The 19,889-nt window shown below is 35.9% G+C and overlaps 1 protein-coding gene across 3 annotated transcripts in view; it reads left to right on the forward strand.

Moving 5' to 3' along the window:
- The window catches only part of LOC138691055 (inactive ubiquitin carboxyl-terminal hydrolase MINDY-4B), a 102,944-nt gene that overhangs the window by 67,326 nt on the left and 15,729 nt on the right, over window positions 1–19,889 (forward strand). For all 3 annotated transcript variants that reach the window (XM_069812718.1, XM_069812720.1, XM_069812719.1), the window contains 4 exons: window positions 9,192–9,357; window positions 9,584–9,649; window positions 13,227–13,297; window positions 14,838–14,985. In XM_069812718.1, the coding sequence (XP_069668819.1) occupies window positions 9,192–9,357; window positions 9,584–9,649; window positions 13,227–13,297; window positions 14,838–14,985 (451 nt within the window). The remainder of the gene's footprint in view (window positions 1–9,191; window positions 9,358–9,583; window positions 9,650–13,226; window positions 13,298–14,837; window positions 14,986–19,889) is intronic.

A 19,889-nucleotide genomic window follows, 5' to 3' on the forward strand; every position in this document is an offset into this window, starting at 1 on the left:
TTTCGGGATTTACTTCCAAACCTATCTCTTTACTTGCTTCCAGTAAAATTCCCGTGTTTTCCCTAATCGTTTGTGGATTTTCTCCTAACATATTCACGTCATCCGCATAGACAAGCAGCTGATGTAACCCGTTCAATTCCAAACCTCTGTTATCCTCGACTTTCCTAATGGCATACTCTAGAGCAAAGTTAAAAAGTAAAGGTGATAGTGCATCTCCTTGCTTTAGCCCACAGTGAATTGGAAACGCATCTGACAGAAACTGATATGTACGAACTCTGCTGTACGTTTCACTGAGGCACATTTTAATTAATCGAAGTAGTTTCTTGGGAATACCAAATTCAATAAGAATATCATATAAAACTTCTCTCTTAACCGAGTCATATGCCTTTTTTAAATCTATGAATAACTGATGCACTCTACCCTTATACTCCCATTTTTCTCCATTATCTGTCGAATACAAAATATCTGGTCAATAGTTGATCTATTACGCCTAAAACCACACTGATGATCTCCAATAATTTCATCTAAATCTGGAGTTAATCTTCTGAAAAGAATACTGGACAAAATTTTGTACGCCGTCAACAAAAGTGATATTCCTCGAAAGTTACTACAGTTAGTCTTGTCCCCCTTCTTAAAGATAGGTACGATTATGGACTCCTTCCATTGTTCTGGTACAATTTCCTTTTCCCAAATAGCAAGTACAAGCTTATAAATTTCGTTAGATAATGCGCTTCCACCCTCTTGTATTAATTCTGCTAGAATTTGATCGATACCTGGAGACTTATAATTTTTCAAATTTTCTATTGCAATTTCGACTTCAGAAAGTGTGGGTTTGTGTATAAATGGCTCAGCAGTTTGTATTTCAATTTCGTCCCGATCATTTCTATTTGGCCTATGTATATTTAGTAGTTGTGCAAAATAGTTTTTCCATCTGTCTGCAAGCAAGTCACCATTCTCATCCTTGATCACGTTTACCCTTGCCTGATATCCATTCTTGAATTCCTTTATGCCCTTATATAAATCTCTAATGTTTTTATTTTTACTATTTGTTTCTATCTCATTCAGTTTCTCCTTCAAGTAATCTCTCTTTTTATTCCTAAGCGTAACCTTATACTGTATAAAATTATATTTAAGTGCTTGACGTAAGGAAAATGAAAATCCGTTAATAAGTCAGACAGTTGCTTCACTTCCCCTTCGGGTGTCCGCCTCCCTCCATAGGTGCTATGCACGTTGCAGGTTACACAGTGGCTCAGCGCACGATCACATTTTCGCCACGGCTGACATATGGTGATTGCACGCCAAGCAAGATGAGAAAGGCGGTAATGTAATTTCTTACGAAACGAACTGTACTCTCGAAATGTCATCCCACCCTATGGATCATGACGTCACATATGCTATGTGCGTTCTAAACTTCAGTCTCGCGAATCGGTGACCCTAGACCAGGGGTCGTCAGCACAGAGCACGCTGGGGCTAGCGTCTCTTACCCGCGGAGAACACAGTGTGCTATGTTGCACTCGTAGCTGCTAGCGGGTATGCTCTCTACCTCTTCCTGCTGCACGCCGGTGCACACGGGACGATACCTCTTACTCTTTGCACATTTCAGCGAGTGCTGACGACCACAGTCTGATGAGCAATCACAGGGTCGATTGAACTTGTGAGAGCTACAAATCAAGCTGAAATTTGCCCCGCTTAGGAATTTTCCTTTACACTGAGAACAATTAGGGATATCCTGAACTAGCACCAACAGATAGCGCGCGTGTACTTTGTGGGATACGCTTTGCGTGTGCATTTGTTTTCCGGTATATAAATGTTGAGGATTTACATAGTGTATTAGTGCATTAAATACTCTTAAAAACAACTCAAAATGTCAAATTTTTGTCGTGTTCCTATATGTAAAAGCCAGGAAAAGCCTTTTGTCTTCATTTAAGTCCCAAAATATTCTGAATATATGCTTCAAACCTTAAAAATTTAACTAATTAAATTGCGCCTCGAAAGTGCTAGTATTAAACAAAGTAACTACTTCAAGTAAGGAATTGCTGGCTACAGTTTGATTTTGGAAGAGGGAAAAGAAAATTAATGAAAACATACGCAACCTCGACGCAAGCTATGTTAGCTTTGGTTATATTCAGTACTTCTAGAAGTCTCCGAATTTTACGTCTGCAGTAAACTCTCGATTAACTGGCATGTTTATTATCCAGGACAATCCATAGTGAAATCTATTTCGTAAATATTTTTTAATGTGCTGTAGACTAATTATTAAAACCATGTTTTAACTTCAAATTTTCAAAATCATCCTACATAGTATTCTAAACCGCATATTCTTAACCTACAAAACACAGGAATAATCGTGATATTACTGCAATCATTATATCATCTTATCAAAAATTGCATTTGATCTTTCTGCAACTAGAGAAAAAAAATACGAGGAATTCAATCTCTATAGTCCCTTTCCAATAAAAAAAAAACACATTGGTGGCTGTATATCTTGTTTTTAGCGTATGGTACTTACAATACTAATGATTAAAGATGTAATATTCACCTTCCACGAAGTTCCTATATGTTTTATTTTTTTTTATTCGTGCACCTCGTTCTCAAAGTTCTCGTTTATGTTCATGAATATTCAATTTACTCGTATCTATATTCTGCATACTGCAGATTTCTCCATCCATCTCTTTAGGGGAATCGCTCAGTATTACACAAGTTTACGCTGTTATTTATTATAAATTGAATTAAATTATGAGATAAGAAAATACTGAATTATATTACATTATACTAGTTTATACAAAATAATTATAAATATAATTTTGACACGCACAGAAAACCAACAAATGGGAGAACGTAATCAACTGTAGCATATGACATAATATAGCCCTACAGCATGTTATGCCGCATGGAACGCTCCTGCCATCTAACTGTAAAACTTCGCATATCCCTATTTGAACGAAAACAACAAAGAAGAAGCAAGGAGAGGAAATATCTCCCACAAGTCGTAGCTTACTCAGCCAGCGGACTGACTGTCACAAAGGAATCGGCATCCCAGCTGTTGGTATCTGTGAGATGTTTTTGTAGAAAAGGCGACTGCAAGTACTCGTATGAGTGATTTTCCTCAGAGTACAATATTTTAATTTTTTGTGCCATTATCTTTTCAGCATAGCTTCGTTATGGCCTCATCATCATTCTTTTGTCTTGAAATTTGCTTCTTACATATACTCATTATTTAACACGCGACGGCTGGATAATAGCAGATCGCTGTCTCATTTCTCTGCTGTTGCGACTCTTTTCCTTTGTCTTCGGTTATTTTATGTTTGAAATTGTCACAACAAGTAAGTGAACGTGTTCATCTAAGTTGAAAGGCTACAACGAGGCAGAATATACTTTAAAGTAGACGATATTTCTCATTATTATATAAAACTAGTGGCTTGTGCAGCAAATGCTGCAGACTAAGTTCATTAGACGTTCAAATAAACATTTTTCAGATTTATTTTAAATGAAGAATACCAGACATTCTGAAAGTTATTTGCTTCCATAATAATGAAACATACTCTCTCTCGAGCCAATACTGAAGAGAACCACGCATATAAATATCTACACCACACCGCCATTAAATATATGAAAAAGACCCAACCCCACTTGATTAATAACTATAAAAATATTTGATTTTTAATAATTTATTATCTTACATAAGTTTTATAGCTTTCAGTAACATATACTATATATATTATATAGCCGCCACTCAGTAAAATATAGAAATCAAAATCTAATTTATTCTCTACATCTACTTATATAACCCCAAAACGTTTCACTTTCATATCATCAATATAGCATTAATATGTATATTTAATTAAAAATAGTCACATCATGGCATTAACTACAATAATATTTCATTTCTAATGGTAATAATATCATCAAACCACCTCAAGTTTTGTAGTTTTTAATATCCAATACACAGCTGTACCCAGAAAATTACACATCACAGAATCGAACCTGTAAATTAATTTTAGTAAGTTAAGTTTTTAATAACCAATTTTATTTGAGCTCTAAATATGTCAGCATTCTTGTAGATCATGGCCTTCGTGTAATATTGTTTACTGTAGCGTGTGTTTTGTTTTATTCTGAAATGCAATTAGCTAGGTCTCAAAACTGACGACAGATGGATTTTGAAAAATAGGAAAATATTAGTTGAAAAATTGACATTTCACTGAAAACTACTATTTTCCTGAAAAACGTTGAGTTCTAAGCTTCAAAATGAGGGGTCATTTATTAAAATCCGTTCAGCCTTTTTCCCGTAATTTCCATTACCAGTTCAAATTTTATATATATATATATATATATATATATATATGTTTGAAATATATGTTTGCGTATTCATTTATTTACTAAATGTTTATTTATGCCAGAGCATATCAATAAATGTAAAATAATTAATTATTCAGGTCTCATAAAAAAAATTGGCATTGAATGGTGCAATTTTAGTAGGACGCAAATTAGTTGAACTTTGCCATCAAATAAGGTATTTGCTTATCATGCATGCGAGGCTGAGAGATTCTTATACACCGTACCCAATCTTTTGCCTACAATTCACAAGCAAATAAAGGAAAAATGGTAAAATTCGCAGGAGACTTGTCTTGTTCATGTGAAACACTTGCACATCACATCAGGCGTTGGAAGTGACCGCCTTTGTTCGGTAGGCACATTTAGACGCGACGCTTCATGCATTCTTTTACGCGTGTCGACATCATACCATGAATGTTCTTAATTTCTCTGTCCTCCAGCTGTTCCGGCGTTTGGGGTCTATCATGGAAATCCCTATCTGTAAGATAACCCCACAAAAAGAAACCAAAGCTGGTAAAATCGGACGAACTTGATCGCCACAGATGATTCTATTGTCAAAATATTGTTTTATTGACTCTTTGGATGTACAGCTGTCAAAAGAAAAAGTGGCCGCTCTCCTGAAACAAAGTTCCCTTCGAGTATCTTCGCTACAATTCGGAGACAGGCGATGTTACATGTTGTTGGACCACGTTGCCTGATATCTACAGTTATAATTGAAGTATACTGTGTGTTATTCGGTAGCATAATGGTAGCGTTCAGGCCTCTTGTTCATGAGGTCCTGCGTTCGACTACAACCTCGTGCTTTTTATGTCCTTTTTTGTTCTGTTTTTGAGAGACAAACTAGACATAATGGCTCCTTTCTCTTTTATGATTATTTTAGTAATTAACATCAGGTTCATTAATATATTATGCCATGACTTTATCATTATCATTATGATATTGTGGCTGCAAATGGAAAGAAAAAAGATTTTATTCTCAATAAAATATCTTTCGTGGCATAAACATAACAAATTTACTGGCGTCGGCCTTAAAACATTCAAACACTTATGCGTTCAAAAAACAAAACAAAAAGCCACAATTCAATATTTAGTCTATCTTCCTCTTATCTCGATCATCTTGCAGCCGAGTGGGCATGGAATTGACTAGTCTTTGCAAATAGCGACTGTTCTTAGACACGATATTCCAAGCATTCTGAACATACACACATAAATGTTCTGTCCATGGGCAGGTCTTTCATTGCAAATCCAGCAATCTCCAATCTTTCCTATTTTCTGCCTTCCTCTTAGTCTCCGCATATGATCCACGTATCCTAATGTCGTCTATTATTCTTTTCAACCAGAGACCCAACCAATTCCTTTTTCTCTTTCTAATCAGTTTCAGCATCATTCTTTCTTCACTCACTTTTTCAAACACAATTTTTTTTCTTATTCTGTCTGTCCACTTTACACGCACCGTTCTTCTCCACATCCACATTTCAAATGCTTCAATTCGTTTCTCTTCATTTCGTCGTAATGTCCATGTTCTTTCCCCATACAATGCCACACTCCACACAATGCACTTCACTAGTCTCTTCCTTAGTTCTTTTTCCAGAGGTCTGCAGAAGATCCTTCTTCTTCTATTTAAAGCTTCCTTTGTTCATGTTTGCAGTTTTCTTGGGAAGGATAGGCCTAAATGCGGTAACATCCCGTTGCTTTCCGCACACCACTATCTCTTTCTCATCTTATTAAATTCCAGGGGGCCCAAGCGTGGAGATGAGGAGAGTAGATTTGACTAATTGGGCCCTCCGGACTTCACCGACAGTCACGGCAAGGGTTAAATATTAATTCTATCAGGATGTTTGACCCAGTCAGAGACCGGGAAATCTCAATTAGCCTTTGCCCCCCGCATCCTGGACTAGCTTCTACGAATCATCAGAAAATCTTAGAGTGTGATTGGGCCAATTTTTCCGAAAATGTTTCCACACTTTTGCTCTCGTAGCTCAGAGGACGAACGTCGGAATTTAGATGTCAACGTCTCAGGTTCAATTCCTCGTTAGTCCTTTTCATTTTATTGTGGTTCAAGATAGTATAATGTAATAATACAAAAAGAAAAACTAATACCAGTATTATGCAACTGGATTTTTCCAAACCTAATATTAAATTTATGTTATTTATATCGCTAAAGAACGATTACAATATAAATAACTTGAATATTATTTATACAGTATCACTAAAGAACGATAACACAATATAAATGATAAATATCGGTTTGTTTAATTAATATATTGCGAAAGAACAATAACAATATAAATAACTTGAATATTGTTTTATAATGCTAATGAGGGAAAACAGAATATAAATGATAACTTGAATATTATTTAAATCGCTAAAGAACGATAACAATATAAAAAACGTGAATATTATTCATATCGGAATTTCACAGATTTATTACAGATGTATTTAAGAAATTGTAGAAGAATAGTAATTAGTAACAGTGTCCTATTTCTTCTTCTTGGAGCCAAATTTGTAACTTTTAAAAGTGTGGTTACTATGTTGAAGTGTATGTGTTGCAACGGATGCTTGATTTGTTATGTATGTGAGTCAGTTATGGGATGCTTGATGTCGTCGCAATGTCGTAATTATAGTTTGATTGTGTTTGTGTGACTATTGTGTATTAATTTATGATGTATGGTATGGAAAGCTGCATATTTGTGTTATAGAAGTGTTACGTATGTGTGTTGTTAATGTTTTTGTATGTTTCAAATTGATACCTGATATTTGTTTTGCAATCGCAACGCCTAATTTACGGATTGTTTATGTTTTGTTTACATCGCGTAAGCTAATTTAATTTTCTTTTCCATTTCTCTTTATGCCTATCTTTTTTGTGTATAAAACTATAGCCCTAACATACATATGTAAAATAGGTCTAACCCCCATTGGAGATACAATAATAATTATTATTCATATCGTTATAATACGATAACAGAATACAAATGATGAACTGAATTTTATTCATATCTCTAAAGAACGATAACAAAATATAAATAACGTGATATCCATAAAGAACGATAACTGGATATGAATGATAATTTGAATATCATTTACATCGCTAAAGAACGATTAAAAATAAAATGAAAACTTGAAGAAGGCCCGAACCCACGACCTTTGAATCATTAAACAAGCACTGTACTGCTGGTCTACGAGGCGCAGATATGGAACACTTTCATAGTTCCGGAACTGCTTGTACAAGCACATGCATCGTGTAACATCGCCGCGACCCGAAGTGGACTTTGAAAATATTCGCTGTTCACGAGTGCGGCCACTTTTTTTTTTTTTTTTGACAGCTGTACAGTAGGTCGCCCCAACTTGCTCAAAATATTCTTGCGTCAGTTCTACGTTAAGAAGTTGCTCAGCAATCTCTCCAAGCATCTTCTTTTATGCGTTAGTGTCAACCGTATCCGGAAGAAAAATGGTCCTATATTCCTTAAGCCAGATATAGCGCACCATACTACATCATACTCCCACTTTCACGCGTGTAATTGGGGTTCGTGTATTTCTTACTGCACCCCTCCAAACTTCGTCCTGAACTGTCGTTGAATTTCAAGGGAAGATCCTATGACCGAATGAGAACACGCACAATAAGCACATTTTTCAATGGAACACATCTTTACTGTCTTTGATAAATTATCGGTGGATTGTTATTGTCATCTGTTGACTATTTCACTAATGCAATCTGTGACCAATTCCATATATGGATTCGTTCAGTTTCAACCAATCACTGTAATATTGTCGAAATAATCTTGTCGCACCTGATTCACAGTTCCCTGCATATTGTTATTATTATTGTTATTATTATTATTATTATTATTATTATCATTATCATTATTATTAGCAATACAACACTACACTACAACAATAATACTTACTTGTATTACTGCAAATTGTATCAGCTTCTTTTGTTTCTTGCTAAGTGGAAGAGAAGGCCTTAACTTCGCCAGAATAAATAAATATTATTATTATTATTATTATTATTATTATTATTATTATTATTGTTATTATTATTATTATTATTACTTATTTACTTACTTACAAATGGCTTTTAAGGAACTCGGTGGTTCATTGCCGTCCTCACACAAGCCCGCCATCGGTCCCTATCCTGAGGAAGTTTAATCCACTCCCTATCATCATATCCCATCTCCCTCAAATCCATTTATATATTATCCTCCCATCTACGTCTCGGCCTCCCCAAACGTCTTTTTCCTCCGGCCTCCCAACTAACACTCCATATACATTTTTGGTTTCGCCCATACATGCTATATGCCCTGCCCATCTCAAACGTCAGCATTTAATGTTCCTAACTATGTCAGGTGACGAAGCAGTGAATATCTTACCATTGCACAACACTACTAAACTCTGAAATGAAATCTCACTCACGACTGATTGCAGGCGAGAAGATCGTCGCTTTTTCATGGAAGGGAATGCCAGCGATTGCATGATTATTGGGCCTTCGACAGGCCAACAATATTTCGGGACTTTTAAACTGCCTGCACTGTATAACACAATACTGAAATGAACTACATTAACTTAATATTTGTTGCAAAATGTTTGTCAAAAATTCGTTTCAATCTTATTATTATATACACACAAACAGTTTTACTGAAACAAACGGCAGTAAAATTGAAACAACACATTTTTTTCAGTCTATGTGTTTTCCATAAATTTAATTTCATAAAATATAAACCAATTTTACCTAAATTGGACACCAATTGTTAAATTGAAATTAAATATTTGATTCACAATTCATGTAATAATGATGCTGTTTTACTTGTGAATTTGATAAAGTGCTGGACTGTGATGCGCGTTTTTCTTTTTGTCCAACAGGATGCTAAAACCATCTCGAGCAAGGCAGATAGAAGCACTCTGGATAGCGATTGCTGATATTCTGTGGAGGATTGGAGAAAAGAGCAAGTGTTCTGTAGTTCTACCCCAAGACATAGTCCACATACCCCAGAGCCACAAATACCTACAAGACGGCGTTACAGAAAAAGTAAGAAACTATGGTGATTTGAAACTCTCTTCCTCGAATGGGAAGGTGGAAATGAAACTAAGGATGGGGATTGAATAAAATTATAACGCTATAGAATATTTGATATAGTAATGCCTTGACTTTTAATATAAAAACTATTATTATTATATTTATTATTATTATTATTATTATTATTATTATTATTATTATTATTATTATTATTATCTTTGTGTTTTCTTTGTTTCAGCTAAATATATTTGAGTTTACTGACTTGGAAGATCTACAGATTTTCATCAAACGATACACCCACGTGGTAAGTACTGTAATAATTTTTAACGTGGAAAGTTTAAGTGTGTACCTACTCAGGAACAAGTCCGTTCTAATTCTGTAATATTCTACGCTCATCTTGCTCCTTAGCGGTAGCGCGTCGATGCAACCAGCAACATATGATTGCTCCTTAGCCGATGCAACCCGCAACGTAGCATAAAGGATACAAATAAAATAACTCTCAATAATGCTACATGCTTAACGATCCTTAATTTATTTCCTACACAACAGAACCTATAAATATCCAATTCCATATAACCACAGAACCACCAGCCATTTAAACGTTCCAATCAACAATTCCTTGCAATCTTTTTGCATTAAAGATGCAGTTTATGGTTTAATGATAGCTATAAAATAACTTACTGTGCTCTTTCTTTCTTTATTTTCGAAAAAAAAAAAACAAAACAATTTTTTGTCCAAAATTATTTCGGACAAAACTAATCTCAAGTGTATAACAATATTGGGGGTGAATTTTGTATTTTTTTGCCGCCGGTATGTAGAAACATATTAAATGAAAACATTAGAAATTTCTAATAAACATGGGAATTTTATCACACTAGAGAGAAACAGAAATAACGGAGACAGTGAAATGAGCTCCTTCTCTAGATATTAATGCAGTATATTCAAAGGAGAAGAGAACGTTTTCTCATAGAAAGAATACAAGTAGCTATAACTTAATCTATAGTTACAATGCAGGCCAGGGTCCTCTATATAATTATGAAGCTTCTCCTACACAGCAAACTCAACATTTTCTGTTTTACGCCGTGCACAGTTACCGCGAAATCGGTCGCCGTTTCTAGAATATAACCACGGTCTAGTACAGGACGTTCGGAAAAGACCTGACGAAAAAGAAATAATTATATCTCTGAAACTATTGCATTTATTGTCATGATGTTTAGACAGTTACAAAAGGAAACACAATAAGTTTTAATGCACCTCTATATGAGCATCATTTGTGGCCCGGGTTATGTCCAGGCGATACTCAATCTCCTGTCACACACGCGAAAGCATCTCCGGTATGACTAGTCCTATTGCTTCGTAGATTCGGCCACGTAACTCTGCAATATCGGTCACAGGAGTGCCATACACTTTGTCTTTCACAAAATCGGTCGACCTGGTTGGCAAGTTGGTATAGCGCTGGCCTTCTATGCCCAAGGTTGCGGGTTCGATACCGGGCCAGGTCGATGGCATTTAAGTGTGCTTAAATGCGACAGGCTCATGTCAGTAGATTTACTGGCATGTAAAAAAACTCCTGCGGGACAAAATTCCGGCACATCCGGCGATGCTGATATAACATTTGCAGTTGCGAGCGTCGTTAAATAAAACATAACAATTTTTTAATAATTTTCACAAAATCTCACGGAAAGAAATCCAGTGGAGTCATGTCCGGCGAACTGTGGTGGCCATGGCTTAGGTCCGCCTCTCCCAATCCAACGGTCAGGAAATGTGCGCACACGGTTAGCATAGTGTGTAAGGGCCTCCGTCCTGTTGAAACACGGTTTCTGGTGGTAGTTGTGAGACAGCGTAATTTCGCAGCATATCCAGGTATGTGTTATCTGTCACTGTGAGCTCTTGTCCGTTTGGAAACGACGTTGTACACGCTTGACTGACTTAAATTCAGCCATCCATAAAGCGCATTCTGCTTCCCCTACTGTGGAAAATATTGTTCGGGTGTTCGATACACGCACAACTTGCGTTCCCAGCTCTCAGAGCAAGACTGACTACATACGGTTGCAGAACAAGCTTTTTCTCGTTTTCTCCTAGCGCATAGGTATGCGCATGCGCGTAACATGCTGCTAGGTAACAAAACTTATTAAGTTTCTCTTTCTAACTGTGAAAACATTGAGGTAATAACTGTAATAGTTTCAGATTATATAATTACTTCTTTTTCGTCAGGTCTTTCCCCCGGACACTCTGTATATACAGTCACGAAGCTTGGGTTGTGAGGATGCTAGGAACAATAGACTGTGCCGGTACTATTTTGCATTGTCTGTAATGAGGCGATAGTAGCGATCCTAGTGGTTAGCAACTATCTATGGATGCATATTTACTACGTATTGAGCTTCGTGACTGCATATACTAGATTGTGATATAACTTTTAGCATCTAAAACCTCATTGGCGCTGAAAATGTTTACAAACAACTTAAAAATGAATACAAGTGCATTTGCCTGTGTCACAAGAGACGTTCAAAGTGTCACCCTTCTGCTTAAATATATTTCTGAAATCTTCGAAGATTGTTCTGAAACACTTGACTAATCTCTTCTTGCGAAATGTTTGAAGTGACTTGTCGGTCATTTCCCCCTCCCACTTTTTACATAACTTACAACTACAAAAACTTACTGAAATATTCTATATACCATTCTCAAGGAATCAGAAAAACACTGTAACTTGCACTACACTACGCATAAATGAGCAATTTCTTCAGTCTTCTAAAAAAAATAAAAAAAAAACAATTGAGGGGTTTGCCGGAAGAAAGGCGGATAGACTTCCACGCCCTTCTTCGGGAAAACGGTTTAAAATGTAGTGAATAATTCGCTAATTATAGTAGCGAAATTTTGTTTTGATTGTACTGTACATACCTGCAGGACAGGGCTGCGTGCGTGCGTGCGTGCGCGACTTAGTCAGTCAGTCTACAAGCAGAGCTAGTGCTGCGCGTTACCGCATACTGTACTGTGTGTGTTTTCTCTTGGTAGAGACTAAGCAAATATATTGTAGACTTCAATTTAGTCAGTCCAGTTGTTTCCTTTGACTGCTTTTTGTGTTCATTATTGTCCTTGCTTTAAGAGTAAATAAACTTATGGAACTCATAGATTCAGACGGAAATATTTTATGTTCTGTAAAGAGATTTTTGGGCTTATTGTTATCAGGATTATAAAAAGAATAAATTTTATTTATTTATGTTCACACAAAATGGAGATTTTCTTTTTCTGTTACATTCAGAGATTTTGCTTTGCGTACTTGATGTCTACTCAGTATATCGGAAATAATGTAAATTACTTTAGAAGTAGATAATAAACGTCATAAAATATATCTTTGTTTCAATCCCGTGTGAAATTTAAATCTGAAATCTACATTAAATCCCCTAAGCAAATCATTATATGGATAAAGGGCGTATAGACCGAAGTTTTATACGGTACAAATATAGGGAAATTTAATAATATCTGCCTAAATGCTACAAAACATATATACTCGCTAAGATTTTTAATTTAATGTATAATTTTGTTCACTATCTGTATAACATTTTATTCAGGTGCGTTTTAAAATCTTAGATTGCCTGTATCTCAATTCACCATGTTGACGTATACGCCCTTTTTCCGGCAAACCCCTCAATTACTTGCACTACATTACGTACTAATGACTAATCCTTCCGTAACTTACAATAGGCTGAGATGGCTGCACGCATGCAATCGGCTTATGCGCACTGTGGGAGGCGAGAACTCTGTACTTTATAACGGATATGAATGTGCTTACATTGGTAATCAATACATTACTTGTGAAAATGATATTTATTGGCATATAAGTAATGCACGATTATACTAATGTATAATGTTTAATATTGCAGTTTGAGGATGATCCAGGTCCAGGAGCATTACTCATCCTCTACAGTGCTGTCTTAACACGTGGGATCAGCAAGTGAGTGGTGTTAGATTATATTAACAACTTATTATTAAACATTTATGTTTCCTTATGGAAGTTACAGAAAAATACTTCATTTGTGTCTCTATTTACTGGTATATTGATGTAGCTCTTCTGAATGGTATGATTTCGAGCTTCTTACCGTAGGTGTACTTTCAGGACTACCAAAATATTAAAAGTTAAAAAAAAAAAAACAAATTAGTGTAACTCAGAACACAATTAAATAATTTACGTTGAATATATTATATACACTTAATATGGTACAGCATACAGTACACGGACTTCAAATTTGTGTCTTCATAGCTCAAAAATTTTTATTGCCCATAATTCTTAAAAAATCTGTGATCTTGATAAATATAATTTTTTTCACTTTATACGAAATGTAAACCTCTGATTGAGATTCCGGCTGATAATTATGTACACCCATTATCAGGCAGTACGTCTCACTTGACGGTGTGTGTCAGAGGAAGAACAATTGTTTGTATGCATCTGAAGTCTGATTAATGTATCATGTTATTAGTCAGCGATGTATGCAATGAAGGAGAAGGAGCTGGTCACCTTACTCCAATGTCTTCTGATTTAGTTGCCTCATGAATGTACCTTATTGGTGTCACTTATGAGGTATCAACTTGTCTTCGGGCAGTTGACTAGAGCTTTAACTTCCATATTGTAAATATCATTATAACGACTACACAGGATGTTAAAAATAGCGTTTACAACGTTTCAGGGATGATAGAGGAGATAAAAACAAACATCTTTTTTAAGTGACAAAACTTTAGCAGATGCGTCGTTTTGCCGCAAGATGGCCTGAAGGAATAGATGGCTTGACTTCCGTCACAACACACACTGGTTAGTTCTGTTTGTACTGCTGTGTCTGCAACAAGTTAAAAGGATCCCTAACAGTCTCCACGGTGGTAATTATTTTGTTTTTCTACGCGACGTCCTACCAGAACTTTTAGAAAATATCCCATTGAACATCAGAGAACGAATATGGTTTCAGCATGACAGTGACCCTTCACACTTTGATCGTCGTGTCAGGAAGCACCTAAATGCTACATTCCCCGATAGTTGGATTGGCAGGGGTGGGCAGGTACAGTGGCCACCTCGATCACCGGACCTAACCCACTGGATTTATTTTTGTGGGGAGACATGAAACGTCTTGTGTATGAGACACCAATCGATACGGCAGAAGACTTAGTTGCTCGCGTTATTGAAGCTGCACATGTTATTAGAGACAATGTTGGCCTTCTTGAGCATTGCAGACACTCCATAGTACGAAGGTACCAGTTGTGCAATGCCTTCAATGGGCGGCAGTTCGAACACCGCCTCTAAAACGACAATTGGTCTCGTTCCTTATGGATTACACTAACACTTACGTACACAATGAACGGAGCATCTGCCAAAGTTTTGTCACATACAAAAGATGTTTGTTTTTACCTCCTCCATCATCCCTGAAACGTTGTAAACGTTATTTTTAACACCCTGTACGTAACTATATATCATTAATTTAACTAATAATATTCCATTAATGAAACAGGATTAGAACAGACTTGGACGATGAGAAGGCATACTTGGTGACAGGAGTTGAAGAGGGTTCGCACTGCATTGTTACCCTTCTGCTCACTGGACGCGCTACTCCCTACCTTCACAACGGAGTCGTATACGTGGGTGATGAGGACCATTATGTAAGTAGTGATCAGGCTGTAGTCGAAGCATATTCAACGTACGCATATCCTCTGTTTATCCTATATTTAGTGTATGTCCTCTGTTTATTCTGCAAAAGTTTGTATGTTGGAAGCGAGTTTCACTTCGGTCAATCGTGGCTGTCAGTTAAGACGCGCCCATGCAAAAATACGAAAGCATAATTTTTAACAAATTTAATTTAAAATTTAAATTAATAGAAAAGGTTAAGAAATTTTACTTTATCCATTCGGTAATAACAGTCAATATATTTGGAACTGTTGATATAGGTAGAAGTTTTCCAGATATGCAGAAGTTCTCAGACTCTAACTAAGGATCCATTCGTAACAGAGATTGAATAGGGTTACGATGCTTTTCGTGGATCACATCACTAAGCCGAAGCAAGACTAGCCAAGACTTCACTTGTATCTTGCAAAGATTGACTGAACCCGCAGTCTTTTCCATTCACTCTAGATGGTTTATTAATTGACTTTTACCAGAAACATTGTGACGAAAAGTAAATAGTACTTATTGCTTAACACAAAGTTACACAATTTATACGTACATTTATCAAATCTCCGTCAGAAAGCATCAGTCTACGGTACCGACAATTATGCCATTTTGGTGCATGATGAACTGTGACGGTTCTCCTTCCTACTAGTGATGCTCAATATACTGTATTATAATAAGAAGTAACTTCACTGTTACAAGTACCTAAAATAGGCGAAATAGTCTAATAAACGCACAAACAAAATATATAACGTCTAAGATCACGAATAATTCAGAAGTGATATGTGCTCATTTACGGCCCTCCTCAATTTTTAAACCACGACGGCAGCGGCTCGTGTTTGTCCTTTTTGGAAAGTTAAAAAGCAGCATGGTTAGTTAAAGACTGCATTTGTACACAAGTGCACTTACATTGTCGCTGTAGAGAAAATAACTAATAGTTTTGTACTGTAATTGTTAATTTTTATTGTACATCTGTTTTTGGTGTACCGGCTACCAAACAGATGTATCGAGTTGCCTGTAAGCATTTTTGTTTCTTATATATAGAGACCGGATTCTTATGTAATATCAAGGTGTGAAATGTGTACATATTTATGTAAGAGAAATAAGCTAAATATGTACCGAAATATGTAAAATCATGAAAATATTTAATATCAATATCTGGCAGATATAGGATAGGCAAGACTCTCCAGTTGTGATTTCATAGAGCACCCGACTTTTTTACCGCATAGTTGACACATTACTATTTTTCCATCTGTAGTGAAAGCTTCGTCCATCGCAATCCATGATTTTATTTTTGTCGTTAGCGTTGAAGATACAGGGGCCATTTTAGTTAGTTAAAAGCAGTAGATAAACTCACTTGCACTTTATACTGTAAGTACTAAAACTAGAGAACTGAGTGAAATGAATGACACAACAGTACTGCAAGCACTAAAACCTCAAACTATAAGTATTTACAAACTGTTGTTTGAAAAGTGACATTCCTGCCTCATTCAGAAGGGTAAGATTATTCCAGCCGAGAACCCTACTTTCTAATTGGTCGGAAAATCCAATTTCCTTATAAGTCTACTAAATTTAAAATAAAGAGGTCAAGCAGTAACCTGAAAGTCTCATGTCAAACTTGACACGGGTTTTCCCTGGAAGGATTAGGAAGAGGGTGGGTAAGGTTGCAAATTGCATGGGAACGGCTTGTTAAGACGTGTGCAGAACAATTTGAGACAAATCATGTCGTCCTCGTCCCATCCACCGCATAAAGGCAACGCTACTTTCTGAGTGATTTTTTACAATACAAGGTATTTGTATGAGAATTGTTGCCTTTTGTTCACTCATATTTACAGTGGGCGGTATGGGGTGAGTGCCTCTATTACGTCCAGGAACTAAGGACTTATGTTTCGTCCCGAAATATATTCTTTCTTGGATAGGTAAAAACGATTTTTAAATCTGTGTATTTCAAATTGTAAACTTCCCCAGCAGAAGTTTTTTTTTTTCATTTCAGAGAAGTAAAAATGAATAAAACTCCTAAATATGTAGATTTATGTAATACCAAGCCATAGTATGTAATGTGGGGCAAATATGTAAAAATAGGTAGTATCGAATTTAATATATTAATGGTACTTACAAGATTTACAAAGATTTGCTATTTATATACGGTTAGGTTGAAAGGAATATAATATGTAATTACATAAAAATCCGGCCACTACTTATATATGATAGAATTAAAATGTTAGTTAAAATTAGACCAGTGTGGACTTTGCATATGGCTGTCCTCGTACACCTAGTCTTTGACATCCATGCCTGCAATGTTTTTGTTGACGAAACCGTTTTCATTCAGTTGTAAGTAACGCTATGGTTGAAATATGAAGATGAGGAGATTCTACTAACAGTAGTATTACATTTAATAAGTGCTGATAATGTTGTTCTGTTTTCTTTTAAGGATCGTGAAAGTCTGAATTTACTTCACTTTGTATAATAGATCTTGCAGAGTAAAGCCCCCCCCCCCCCACCCTCAGGAAATTGTACGAATGCAAAGATCTGACAAAGTATACCCTTTGTAAACTGCACAGACAAAATCGGCCCTGAGGGTGGCGGGAGGTTAAAGGTCACACACACCTAATTGTCATAATTGGCAGTAGGGATGTCAGCCCTACGTACCCGTCGCTTTGCCCCAAGGAAATTTCCAGGGCACTCAATTCTGTTAGAGGTTAAGTAAACCTCAGAGCCGTAGGGTGGCTGGAAGGATTAGATCAATGGAGAAAATAATTCATGATCTCATCGGAAAGTGAATCCGCTGTGCAGTGTTGCGCCCAAACCATCCCAAAGTAGCACTGTAGTAGAGGATTGATGCGGTACTTAGCAGGGGTTCTTAGATCTGTTAAAAACAACACTTTGCCGATATATTTTTGAATTGCTACTGTCTTGGCAATAATTGATTTTTATCCATTTTTTTTCTCTTTTCATTTATTTATTTTTCCTTCCTCTGTCTCCAAATAGCTTTCTTCTCCCCCTCTTACAGTTCTGTACTAGATTTGTATATTTTCTCTTATGCTACAATTGAGGCACTGAGATAACAAAAAACGAGACTGGTCATGCGGAGGTCATTTTTCAGAAAAACACACAAAAAAAAAAACTTCACAGACTACATTGTACTTGCTTCAACCCCTTGTTTTTGGTACAGTATTGTTACTTTGCACTTCGCCAGGTCTTCTTGTCCGACAAGGAGTTAATTTTTTTTTATAAAACATAACATACAGAAAATTGTTTTGAATACTGTTGCTATGTCCCCTTTTTGATCTAAAGCAGTGATGTCAAAGCAAGCGCATTTTTCTGACCTTAACGTCGTGCGCGGGTATCAAGCGCTAGGTATGCTAGGAGGAATAAGCAGCCTGTTGGATTAAGAAAACAGTAGTGCACAATCTTCAAACGGAACGTGAAATTTTATGTCGTTGTTTTTATATGGCTTCTTTCTGTTTGTTATTTTCTATACTGTCTGTAAAACAAAAGTACTACCATCTATTTCGTAGCCTAATATTGCAGTTGTGTTTTAAACGTTAATAACATAATAAAGAGTAAAGAAGGAATATTCATACAAAATCCATAATAACTACAACTATACTGTACTAAGTGAATTAAACACATCATTCATAAAGAAAGTGTTATCCCAAAGAAAGACACTGAATATGACATGTTAAGTTGAAATTGATATTGATGGTATCTTTAGCCTTATAAAAGTAATCAAATAGTACATTATGCAACGAGCCTATAATGATAGTAATTAAGAAGCGAGTATGGATGTTTATGAAACGAGCGTAAGCGAGTTTCATAATTTTCAAACGAGCTTCTTAATTACCATTATAGGCGAGTTTCATACGACTTTTTATGCTCGACCATATTTCTAACTTGAAATTATTCAGATGTATACATTTTATTTGTATCTGACAAGATCGGAAGTGACCTTGTTCTAGGTCGTGAATTGTGAGATGTGCGCAGACGCGAAAGTATTGATTTTTTTCCGAGGAACAATAATGTCATTGACCTTGATGTAATCCCGTTAAACTTGATATAATCTTGATTATTGAATTCGACATTGAAAAACGAGATGACAAATTGAATTTATTTGAATATTATTTACAATTAACGCTAATTATTATAGTAACAGAACATAACCTTCTGCAACAGTATTGGATTTCCAGCCTCCGTGACTTTTCGCTAATTGTCTTTCGATTGCATATCCGAGAATAATCGATACTTGCGGTTTATAACGGTACAAAGCTGACTTGTCATTGGCTGAACACCTGTAAGCTGAGTTGTCATTGGCTGAACACCTGTACTTTAATGAGTAGGTGTACTTTAATGACATGCATTAAAGGACTGCTACCAGGTGTATAATTACTACATTTAGGCATGGTCGAGCATAAACAATATTATAGTACAAAGCAAAGTTGTCTAGGTATATGTTTTAACTGTAACTAATATTACATAATAAAACTCTTATCGCATTATGCTTTTAGGTGATATTGGTGCGCAACTTTCTGTTATCAGAATATTAAATTATCTCGAAATCTGCTGAAGGTATAGAGCTGACGTTTTACCAACACATAGGCACATATCTTTTGTTTGTGATGTAACGCTTTGTTAATTCATTTCCTTACAAACATTTTCCATGCGAATATTTTCAAACATTTTAATACACTATCTTCAGTAATACGTGTTTACGATATATTAGATCTACGAATACAATGTTTTAGTACCTGTAAGGCTACTAAAGAAACGTATCTGAAAATTTCACTTTTCTGTAAAAAAGTAGAGAAAATATTCCTTTTGAATAAAAAAGCAAACTTGCGAAAAATGAGCATTAAAATTAAAACTTACATTCTTATAATGCACTTATACTTCTCAGACAAAT

This window comes from Periplaneta americana, chromosome 16 (genome assembly GCF_040183065.1).
Source record: "Periplaneta americana isolate PAMFEO1 chromosome 16, P.americana_PAMFEO1_priV1, whole genome shotgun sequence".
NCBI lineage: Eukaryota > Metazoa > Arthropoda > Insecta > Blattodea > Blattidae > Periplaneta > Periplaneta americana.